Raw genomic sequence first — 12,285 nt, 5'->3', positions numbered from 1 at the left:
TCACTTAGTCCATGCTCCTGTTTAATTCATCCCTGCTAACTAAGAAGGAATGGAAAGGTCTAGTTTTGTTGGCATCATTACGGATCACAGCAAATGTGATTCCTTCTCCACTCTGCTGCATGCACTGTCTTGCTAACAACCCAATCCAAGAGTGGCTCACAGGGCATGCAGAAGGAAATTCAGTCCTAGGGTTTTCGAGTAAGGCACTAAGAGAAATTTAAGACTTCTGCATGGCCCAAGTTCTATTGGCCTCTATTTTAAGTAACATTTGTTGCTCTGTTTCAGCAAAACACACACACACTGGAAAACAAGGGATGCTTCTCTCTCTAGCATGCTAAGAAGACATTCTGTAGGAAGAAGATTTAAAGGAACTGGCCCATAAGTGCCCAATATCACCTACAGAGACTTATATACCAATGCCAAGCTACTGCAACCCCAGCAAACTCCTAGGGTTCTTCGCAAATTCACTTTTGTTTATGAGAAGATGAACACTGACAGAACTGCTCCGTTCCATTTTTGGCAGATGTCACTGTAACCATCTTGACAAAGTCACAGTTTAAAAAAAAAAAAAAAAAAGAGAGAGATGTGAGAGACCTGAAAAGTAATGTAGAAAAAAATTCTTTCTGGACTATTAAAGGAGTAAAGCTCATCTCTGAGTTTATGCCAAAATACATACTCCCTACCTTTTGGGGGAGGTGACCAGTACAACGCAAGTCTTCTGTAAAGCCTCACATGCAAAGGAGGTCTGGATCGCTTTTCCTCTGGCTCTTCTGAAGGTCTCTCAGCTGGTCCCAGATACATGAGAGCAGCTTGATGTCTCTGAGGCCATTCCTTCGATTTACACAGAAGGGAAAGACAGAAGATAGAGGGTCTTTTGTTGAGCACCTACCAGTTTATTCTGTTTAGTACTTCAGCTTATTTATTCAGGCTGATGGACTAAGACTTATTGCCCTCAAGCACTCCCTCAGAACTAGTCAGATACCACCACTGCCTCAGCCTGCTTTACAGCACTCAAGTCTCCAGATTCACACATGCAAGATGACATTTTTGCAGCTGGAAAAAGATTATCCACAGTTCCCAAGTCTACTAATCTACTCTTCCCCCACCCAGAAGTGAGGTACTTTCCCCTCTCTAAGCAGAGGGGAAAGGGATGCTTTCTTTGCTGTTGATGTGTGGGAGGGTGAAACATCTGCTTTTGGCTAGAGGGAAGGACCAAAACTGGCAAGGACAACACTAACCTTTGAAAGCACATTTGGTTTCTGCACGGCACAAAGGCAACCTTAAAGCGCAACTGCACAGCAGGGTCTAGTGCAAACAGGCAAAGACTACAGTGCAGCACTGGAGCCAAGGCAGACCTCTGTTCTCCAACAACTCAAACAAGACCTGACCTTATAGTCAGGTGCTTATACACAGCAATACAAAGAACCACTCAAAGGCTCTTAAGGCAAGTCAGGTGAGCTTTATAAGGCATCTGAGAAACAAACAAAAAAGTTTTATGTTATTCTCAGTGATATTTCAGATTCCAGTGCCAAAAAATGAGGGACTGCAGCAGAACCTTAACTCCTCAGATACTTCCAGATGATGACATTGTGGACAAAGTTTACTTCCTCTCAGTTTGTTTTTAAACTAATTTCTGAAACATTCAGAACATAGGACTTACGGACGGAATAATATGAGTGTTTTTTAAATTTGCACACTAAAACAATCCAGCCAAGAGCCCACATACACTCAGTACAGTTATTTATGCACAAAACTTTAAAATAAAAGTCTTAAAGCCAGAAATTTACAAGTTGTTTCAGATCATATAGCCCAGGTTATTTAGCTAATTCATCCCACACTTCCGAGAGCAAGGAAGACTCTGCTATCATACTTACTCATATAAACAGGACAAACAAATTGTTATCAGTAGTTCAATACATGAACAAAAAGTCTTAATCATTAAAAGGAAAAGCAGCAATGCTGCAATACTTTAAGTCTGTATTTTAGAAGACAGAATAGTACTCATAACGGTGCTCATAAATGTCAGAGGTGAGCCCTTCCCCCCTACACTGTATTCAATTATGGGTCACCCCATTTCAAAAGACAGCAAAACCAGCAAAGATTCTGTGTACAGCAGCAAAGACAAGCTAGGCAGAGATTATACTCAACAGGCTGGAGCCATTTAACGCAGGAATTAAAAAAATGATAACATAAGAGAAACATGTACGGCAATGAATAGCATAATTAGGAGAGATCAGGCAGAAAGTCTTCTAAACAGCAGAAAGAAGTAGGCACTTCTCTTTAACCTTAAGCAGGTTAAACAGATCTTTTTAATATACAATGAATAACCCACCAGTGAAACCCACTGCCACTGGCACTCACTGAGACTAAGGACTCAATAAAAGCAAAGTGAGAAAGGGGCTGGAGAAAGGTAAAGAACAGGTTTCTACCTAGAATACCAGCACAGAATTATCATCTCAAATTTCTTGGGGATGGAAGAAAAAAGATCTTTCACAGACACATTACCATTTAATTTCCCCTTACAGGAGCTTCCTACATAGCATTGGCACTGTCACAGACAGTATGGCTGGAATGCACAATCTGATCTGCTGTAGCAGCTCCTGGGTATTTCTACAGCTTTTTCATGAGACTTTTCCATGTTCAGAGATCAGGAAAAATGTGTGAATGAAAATGCGTCACCTTTCATGCAGGTCAGATTTTAAACTTTCTAGAGTAAATTTTAAGCATCAGAGAAATTCAAAGTGAGATATAAGCCATTAATCTTCATATTCATTTTACTACACATGGAAGCATGATTATCAACATTCATGAGCAGTCTAATTACAGACACTTCTGCCAGATGAAAAAAATCAGAACGAAGTGTTATCATAAGAAAGATGGTTGGGAAAAGGTGACAGAGCACTCTAACGGTTATCTGCAGCACCACCATTGCTCTCCAGTTTCAAAGGTGGTTACTGGCTCCCCCTGGGGATCTTGTAGCAACAGATCCTTAGAAAAGAGATTTTTTAAAATATTCCTCCTCCTCTCTCCAAAAGTTAAGCTTACATCTATCCGTAGGCGTTTGAAAAAGTTGAGTTTCCCTCCCATTTTATATTATTACCAGAACCATTCACAAAAACTTGCACATAACATATACAAAACACAGTCAGCCTTTTGACTTCCCAGGTACACAGGCATTAAAAAAAAAAACAAAACCCAACACTTTTTTCAATTATTCTTTACCTTAAATGTACTGAAAAAGTGAGCTGCTTTGGTTTTCAGAGGCCCAAGGTACCAGTAACTGAAAAAAGAACACAGATAGAACTCCTTAGATATCTGGGGGTCCACATTGGGATAGGGAGAAATCATACATGAAGTCAGAGCACACAGACTGGTTTGACACTGAAGTTTGTGTTCTCCTACATTCTTTAACTTTGTGATATTATAAGATAAGTTTCTACACATCACCAGAGGCTTAGCAGTGACATCCCTTTCCCGAGTTACACAGATCACAGAAATGTGGTATACAGTCTTCACTACAGGCAGCCTGACATCTCAGCAGAAGAATTTTACCTAGTTATGTAACACAACTAGGAATGATTTAAGGATCTGTGGTCTAACAGCCGGCAGGACACAACTTTGCAATATGTGCTAAAGAATGAAGTTGGATGAAACAAACAAGCAAAAGTCAACAGAGTCAGAGACAAGAACAGAGCCAGCAAACATTCATTTGCCCCAAAGGATTCTCAGATCAAAAAGATCAATGTTTTTGTTTTGTTTTATAATTTCATCAGCCATAAAGCATTGCACAGCATTTAAGCATGTGACTATATTTAGGTGATCTTGGCACTCATTTTGGTCAGTCTTCCACCAAAGAAGGTCAACACAGCACATGAAATGTCATCAGTTCAAGGGTGCCAGAGATACAAGTATATTAGCTTTTACCTACAAAGGCATGCAATTGTCACACTGCACCCACAAAGCCATGGAAGAGCCACTGTCTATAAAATAACAAACTCTCAAAAACATGAAACACAGCACCATGCCTCCTCTAGGACAGTGCTTAGTGCAAGTATAGCCAGATAAATTTCTGGCACTGCGACTTGCAGCTCGGCTTCCATTGCAGTAGGCACCTTCTTTTCAATAAAAGATCAGCTGTACTGGAATACAACAAGCATCCATTTAGCCCAATATCCAGTTTCTGACAGGGGCCAAAAGTGGATGCTTTGGGAGAAGAACAGGGCAAGCACATGTGATCCTTCTCCCAAGTGCGCTCTCGGCCCCCATCCATCTGTGGCTGAAGTGCTTTCCAAGCTGGTTGCGTTTTCTATGCATTCAATAACATTGAAGGAACAGAACCAGGTTTGAACGTGTCCACACCACTCCAAGTCAACAAAATGCTGGCATGACTCTGACACCGAGTCCAAAAGAATCCTAGCAAAGGGAACTGCTGCAGGAAGAGACAGGAAAGCTGACACTCGGCAAAAACTTGCCATGGGCAGGAAGCCTAGTGAGAGTGCAGGGAGGACAGAGGAGGCACTCCCTTAATCTTGGGGCTGTAATTCACTGGAAAGCCTGCAGCACAGCCAAGTCAGCACCCACAGCAGCTACTGCACATGCCCCATGCTTCCCAGGGACAACTACCCTGGCCACTTACTAGGCCTTCCCCACTCCACATCGCCTCTTATCAAACCCTTTCAAATGTCTGCCAGTCAGACCTAAGAGATCAGCTACCTCTTGCTTCCTGTCAGAGACAGCTCATTTACAAAACAAACACACCATATTTCCTGGTAGCGGTTTAAGTGCAGAGAAAGCAGCAACAGTATGTGCTGCAATTCCCCCTTAACAGTCTGAGAAGTGAACTGCTTTGGCCAGGCTGCTCCTTCACCAGATGCTAGGCACTTTGATACACAGACAGTGGCATATTAAACGCCCATTTGGAAAAAAACCAACAATTATTAGTTCAGCATTCAGAAAACAGTCATCAGACAGTACAGTCCATGCCATGTCTGGCAGGAACTGAAGGGCATTTCTATCCCATCTTAGGCTCCTTGTTGGAATCAAGTTACAGAGTCGGTGTGCGTCTTTTCATTGGCAACTGATGAAAAACAATGGGCAATTACTTTATTTGACTTTACTCAAGGGAGAGCTTTTCCCAGTGATTCAATCTGAAAAAAGTTCCAGAAGTGGGCACCACAAGGCAAGCAAAAAATGAGTATTTGGGGGTGGGGGGACAGACAGGTCAGCACCAAATAAACGTTAATTTTGAATGACAAAAATGCTGAAATGTCTTACAGTCTCATGTGTGTAATGCTAGACCTAACAAAAGTGGGTACCTCTGCCTGTCAAATGCTAACACTAAAAAAAGACTTCATTGTGAAAGGAAGTATTTGTTTTTAAATAACAGATGTTAAAAAAAGGTATCGCTTCAAAAAACAGTATTTCCATACTTGCTAACTTTAACTGCTGCATCTCTGTAAGATCCCCATCTTAACCCAGTCATTGCAAACACAGGCTGTTCCTTTTCTCCCTGTAAAGAAAAATAAACAGTGCAAAATTGCAGTCTCTTATCTTCTTTTTTCCAACTTTGCTTTCCAACTAGAAAAATATCATTTCTATATGAAAATTATCTCTGATTAATACCAAGAGTGAAATTTCACAGCAAAGGTAAAATAAATAGTAACAGCAATAAAGGCTAAGCAGAATTTAAGTTGTATACATTCCATCTATCCCGAGAGAGGAATATAATAGGTGAAGTTTTTAGAGGCTGATTGAGTTTGACTGTACACCCAGTAGGAGTCATTTAATTTTGTGGATACTGTCAGCCCAAAGCAAGGAGCTCTGCACAGCAACACTAGGTCTTTGCTGTAGAAACGTATGTTCTGCAACATAGGAGGAAAAAAAAGTATTCAAAAAGCATACTGGGCATAGTCAAAGGTTTTCCCATCTCACACTTTTCAGTTTGAAAAAGAAAGCTATTACTTCCACAATATATGAGATGTATTAAATCAGCTCAGACAGGTATTGTTATCTCTCACCATTTCCACAGAAATATCAGTGTTAAGTTTTGCATTCATTGAAATGCTCTTTTCAGACTCACAACAAAGTATTCATGCATTCAAGTACTTTCTCCAGTTTAGACCTTCTGATGTCACAGCATTCAGCTGATGAAATGACTGCCACTAGAACTGATGATGTCATCAGCTGATCCATGACAGCATTACACAGAACAAAAATATTCCATGTAATCACTTGCTTTCCTGGATCCCTCAAAACTACTAAGAATGGAGAAACCAGAACAACATGAGAAAATGAAAGTTTTAGGAATGCTGTGTTTAGTTTGAATGCTGGGTGCCAAATAAGCAGATGCTTTTACCTTGATCTGCAAGACATCAAGTGGAACTGTCTCTCCCTTCAAAATGGCCAATGTAGCATTAATAATATGTCTGGAACACAAACAAGAAAAAGAATAAGCTTTAAAATGGCATATTTTTTTCAGTAGCTCCCACTATCAAGCTGTTGGGTTTTTTTTTTTTTTTGGGGGGGGGGGTTGTTTTGTTTTGTCTTTAAATAAACATTGTGCCAGCCCAGAGAAGGAACTCTGCCAAAGTGCTGCACTTCCTTAAAACTGGAAAGCAAACTGGGTGGCTGCAATGCATGACAAAGCCTGTGTCCTACGAAGCAGCAAAACATCTCAAGAACCAAAGGATGTTTGCAACCAGATGTGGATATTTCTTTTCTTAAATATTCTTCCTGCTTCAACTAATCTGGCAGATCATGCACCAACTCTGTTACTTGCTGTTTTTGATGCTTAAATATTAAAGACCAATATCATGGATTTATTTTATTGGTGGCAGATATAACAGCCTGGGAGGGAAAGGGACAGGCACGAGACTGGTCTCAAATCATATGTGTGAAACACAAATTGCCTCAATATGTTAATTTGTTTTGAAGTCTTTTACCAATATAAATCTACCTATTATCACTGCCCATTTTGTTTTGGCCTCAGTGAAGTTGCTGACAGTAGCTACAGCTTCTTCTCATTTCAAGCCATGGAATGTAGCACTGAAGATTTTGTAACCAAAGTGTTTCAGTTCATAAACAGGTCTCTGTTCTGGCCTTGAAGCCTTATTAACATCACTTCCTTATTTTTAAGTTGGGTAAAATTTAAATTCTACATTGTGCACATTTCCAGTGTCACAGCCGGACAGGAAAAAAAAAACACCAAAACCAAATGCAACTTTTAGATCCAGTCCAATACCCAGTTGTATCAGCAGGAGAAATTGCCTTTGGTTTCATTGGGCTTAGAATAATGAGATAGAGAAAGAAGCTGTTCCTCCCTCAGCCCTACATTTCTCCCAAGTCTTACCTTTCTCTAAGACTTCAGCAATTCCTAATTCCAAAGTAAGATCCAATAGTGCAGAAAACCAAAGCCCAAATATTATTATTTTTTTAAAATATCGCTACTGCACTTCTTAAGTCAAGTTCTGTTACTGATGGGGGTTGTTAAGCAGCCTATTGACCAAATTCCTTTCAAATTCACCAATACACTGCAGCTCTCACCTGCACAGTTCATTACTGGGGACAAGAAGATCATTCATTTCAAATAGCTTCTTTAGAACCCAAACATATATCATTATTTTAATCTTAGCTGTGGATTACAACCTTGTCTATCTTGCCAAGTTTCAAAGCACTCTGGTGGTTTTAATGAAGGATGTTATGCTAGTTGGCTTGTGGGTTTTATGTATGATGGATACCAGGAAGGGTTCCTTAAAGAAGAATGCTAATGAGACACTGGGAGAGCCAGGGTGAAAGGACTTCAGAAGCAAGAAAATATATTCATTATTACAGGAAGAGAGAAAGAAAACATTTTAAAAGGAACAAAATGTGGGGAAAAGAAAAGATTAGCTGACTGACCTTCTTATTTTAGGAGTGGACAAAACAATCTTACAACAAACTAAAATGCAAGCAACAGATACTGCCAGGCTGGATCAGATCCAGGATGATGACAGATAGATTCAGAATGCTGGACAGTTGCCAGCATCAGTCCCTTCACAAAGAGGTGCAAGAAACCCTGCAGAAGTCAGTAAGGGGATCCAATCTCCTAAAGAGATTCTTGTATTCCTTATTATGCAGGTGCATATCAGGTTATATGCAGACTAGTTTCTAGAATTCTTAAACTGGAAGAGGGATGGAAAGAGGACTGGGGTTTGTTTTGTCATATCCCTGATATTGTATCTCTGACTATTCCTAGGAGGCTTGATCCTTTTTATCTTTTTTGATTCATGCCAAACTCTTAACATGACATGATCACTGAGACATTAGCTACAGCAAATGATTTTGTGTTTTAATAATACACATAGTTCCTCCTTTTAATTTTTATTCAGTTTTGGAAGTCATTAATTCAGGCAAGTCCAGAGAATCATCAGGCTCTGCCCAGAGACTGCCAAGTCCAATGTAATATAGAAAAAAAGAAAGCACCAAACTACCAAGAAGCACCGCTCCTCGAAATCAAACAAAAGCCCCCTTTCAGAAACATATAATACTTACTGAACTTGGTTCATGCTTTCAGGGTAGAGTGTGTGGCTCAGAGTGCTGGTCTTTCCAAGGGGTATGAATCCTATAGGAATCTTACTGAAGGCAGCCTGGATGCATGAGGAAAGTAAATTAACATTTGCATCAGCTAAACGAAGTTTCCTGTGTGAAGATCACAGCTGTGTCTGATATCACCCCTTTGGCACTAAGGAGCCAGGCACTTCCTTAAATGAGGCAGTAATACATAATGACTCAGAACATGGCATCCGAGTCTCTGAACCCACCATTGCCAACTGGTCACAAAGGAGCTCTCTGTAATCATTAAGGGCATTGTTACATGAAGGTTGGCAGATATGTATTAACTAATGTATGGATTCTGTCAGCGATCTGCCATCTTTCTTAATACTGACGGTGGCATCTGAAGCTCTGAATCTCATTTACCATTGCAGAAATCCCTCTTTGATAGAGTAACCTTGCATGGCAAAGAGATTTTCTCAGTTAAGCAAAGGAATTTAATGGATTCCTCTGGCATCTGAATCTTGAAGCAGCAGAAGGTCTAATTTTTGAAAGTCACTGACCATGTTTTTTTTTGTATCACAGTTCAGCAAAGGAGCTTGTTGAAGGAGCAAGTTATTACACTACACCTCATAATAAACTGTGCTTCTTGAAGCATGTCAGCAAATCAATGTAAACTACTGTATATCACAATGTACCATCTCTCTTCTGGGTGCTGCTGCTAGCAGCACCATGATACTGCAAATCCATGCTGGCTAAACAATATTCCTCTCACTTCATGCTTACCTACTCTTCCTTGCTACCTCTCTATACTCGTCCTTGCTACTACCTATACGTCAACTGATCTCAAACATCCTTCTTTCATTTTCTTCAGAATTGTTTTATAGCTTGCAAAAAGGTGGGCTATTTGCAGCTCATGCAGTCATGCTCTGCTCCCTGGGCTACTAGGAACAGCACCTCTAGAACACCTTGCACAGGCTCTTCCTATTCAGACAACAGTGGTAGGACATACCCAAGTAAACAGTGTAAGCAGAGCACAAAGTGAAGAGGCTGAACTGCAGTTCCTTACTTCTAGGACAGAGTGATATGAGGGACAAGAAGAATTCTCTGGCCAAAGACAACAAGTGATACAGCAACAATACTACAGTGCAGTATTCCATCCAAAATAGTGCTGCATTTAGAACTGCTGTATGCACGTCTACTGCAAATGCTACTGCAAATCAGCGCAAGCTACATCAAGACAACAAAAAACAGAAGAAGAAACAGCCAATAAAACCTCCAACACTTTTCTTCCAGACTCTTTAGTTTATAAAGGTCTTATGTGCCAACTATAATAATATTAAATTTAAAAAACGTATTTCTCTGAACTGATACACCTAGTGCACTTTAAAAATACTGGCTTGATTGAAGAGTTTCTCTCATCACATTCAAACAAAGCAACTGCCTAAACAGATACAATTCTATCTGCCAAGGATATCATCATATTCTTGTCTAGATCATTTAATTGAGTTTTTGCCAGATCCTGCCAGAAGGTTTTGGGAACACTGTCCTCCCTCTTTAAAAAGAAAAATCTCTCATTTCCAGTATGAGCATTCCACCTTGAGAAGTTAAGATTTGCTCTCTGCAACCAGCTACATAGGTAGATATTCACTGCTTAGAAAAAAATGGCAAAACAATCATAAAGCAATAGGAGCGCAGCCATAACTGAAATCAGTTTCAAGCTTGTACAAACACAGGAAAACACGTATTTTGCCCAACGCTTCTGCCAAACAAAGCAGCATACACAGCTGGTTCATGGGTCTTTGAAAGTTGTGCATCTGGCTTCTCAACGATCCCTGCTCTGCAGCTGGAAACTTCCCAAAGCCTTGGCTTGGGAGCCATTGCACTCCCTGAGAAACAGAATGAAGACCAAAGTGCAGAACTGCAGGACACTAGTGTGTCTGACTCTCTATGCAGAAAGCTGGCATGGGATTATTAAGCAACAGTATCCATAGAAGACAGCTGGGGCCAAGAGATCACAATGAATGCCAGAGATATGCCCCTAAGAAATAAACAAACAAAATTTTAAGAATGACAGACTTTCTCACCTCATCTGCTCTGCGGAGAAGTCCAGTTATGACCTAAAAAAACCAAAAACAACAACAACAAAACAGCAGAAATGCTCAGCTTTGAGAATTTTGTTTTATAGTTACAGTGGAAAGCTATGAAAATCATACACATATTTGCTCTTCAGAGAAGACTTAGGAAGCATCTACTCTTTTAAGGAATGTGCTGTTTGTTGCTGCTTACATGGAAAAGGACGCATGTTCAGTGCGCTAAAATGATGGAAATAGCAGGGTTCCGAGTGTACAGGCACCACAACCAATATCAGCATAAACATTTTAACGCTGAATAGACCCAGATGGCTCTGCATAATGCAACAATAGCATTGCTCAGTGTGCAATTAACAGTAATCAATTTCTCAGGCCAGGAGAAACTTAGAGATATACTTTGACCGCTTTCTCTTAAGGCCATTGCATTTCATTTAGTCATTCTCTTACGAAGCCCGTAGTTAGCATTTCTGGAGATGCTTTAATAAAATACAGCCTGTGTTGAAAGAGAGATTACCTCCCTAGTTCTGCTGGTAGTTTGCTCCTGTGATTAACTGTCCTGACGATATGCATTTATTGAACACGTACCATGCTTTGTTATCATTCCCACGTAACTTTTAAATTATTTGACTCCCACTTAGCAAAACATGCATTTCTCCTGGGAAGTACAGATAGGCTAGGAATTAATTTTGAAAATTAAACTATTACAACTACATTACATAGAAAGAAAAAATTGGAAACATGTCTCCCCAGATAACTTTGTTGTTCTAGAACAAAATTCTGGAAGGCAGTTACGTCAAACACTCTTGCTCTCCCCCTCTCCTCCCATGGTCACTTTTAGGCTAATAACAAGTAGCAGTTTTCTTATTCCCAGAAAATTATAGCATTGACTGAAAACACGGATGCTGAAATGGACAAGTCACCAGTGGGAACTGCTGTGATGCTGTCACATTACACAGACTCAGTCTTCTCACCCTCAGCCTGACTACGACTGTCAACAAACCAGGACAGAGCTCCTGCAGTACCTCCTGTACTGTGCCATCTCCTCCTGCAATAATGATCAGATCTGTATTTTCCATCAGTTCCAGCAGCTTTTTTGCTTGTCCTTCATAATCAGTCTGAAGAAACAGAAACCCAAACATGAGAATTCAGGTGACCACTTCTAGGATTTCTCTTCTATAGAATGAAAAGAGTGATCTAACCATTTACTTAATACTAGTTCTCATATAGTACATAGCACTGTATACATCTTGCATTATATTCACTGAAATCTCTTCAGCTTATGAAGCAAGTCTACTGCTTAACAGAACATAAAAAAGCAAGCACACACACACACAAAGCATAAATGAAATACCACAATAAGCCTCATTCAACAGATTTAGAATATCCCAGCAATAATCAAATTTTCAGGTACTTTTACATTTAAACAAAACACAAGCAAACACTGGCATGCTCTTGCAGGAAAAATCCTATCATCTTTAGCAGCCAAAGTGGTCCTGATCATGGTTTTGTCTCCTCTGAAAGGCAGAATCAGATGCAGAAAAGGTTGCTGCCCAATGGCAGGCTAGGAAAGCCTGCAGCTGCAGTAGAGACTGCACTGACTTACCAAATCATCAAAACTATTTTCTGCAAAACCAATCTTTTTTTCAGGGACATCTCAGTTACT

General features: G+C 40.1%; 1 protein-coding gene across 4 annotated transcripts in view; it reads right to left on the bottom strand.

The window, feature by feature from the left end:
• The window catches only part of AGK (acylglycerol kinase), a 43,872-nt gene that overhangs the window by 17,231 nt on the left and 14,356 nt on the right, over window positions 1-12,285 (bottom strand). For all 4 annotated transcript variants that reach the window (XM_026083883.1, XM_026083884.1, XM_026083887.1 and 1 more), the window contains exons 5-11: window positions 11,645-11,737; window positions 10,617-10,649; window positions 8,530-8,624; window positions 6,356-6,425; window positions 5,430-5,509; window positions 3,223-3,280; window positions 684-831 (exon numbers count right to left, since the gene is read on the bottom strand). In XM_026083883.1, coding sequence (XP_025939668.1) covers window positions 684-831; window positions 3,223-3,280; window positions 5,430-5,509; window positions 6,356-6,425; window positions 8,530-8,624; window positions 10,617-10,649; window positions 11,645-11,737 — 577 coding nt within the window. The remainder of the gene's footprint in view (window positions 1-683; window positions 832-3,222; window positions 3,281-5,429; window positions 5,510-6,355; window positions 6,426-8,529; window positions 8,625-10,616; window positions 10,650-11,644; window positions 11,738-12,285) is intronic.

The sequence above is a fragment of the Apteryx rowi genome, unplaced genomic scaffold (assembly GCF_003343035.1).
Source record: "Apteryx rowi isolate R43461 unplaced genomic scaffold, aptRow1 scaffold_62, whole genome shotgun sequence".
Classification (NCBI taxonomy): Eukaryota; Metazoa; Chordata; class Aves; order Apterygiformes; family Apterygidae; genus Apteryx; species Apteryx rowi.
The sequence above is the reverse complement of the archived record's forward strand: the minus strand, read 5'-3'. Positions and strand labels throughout refer to the sequence as shown.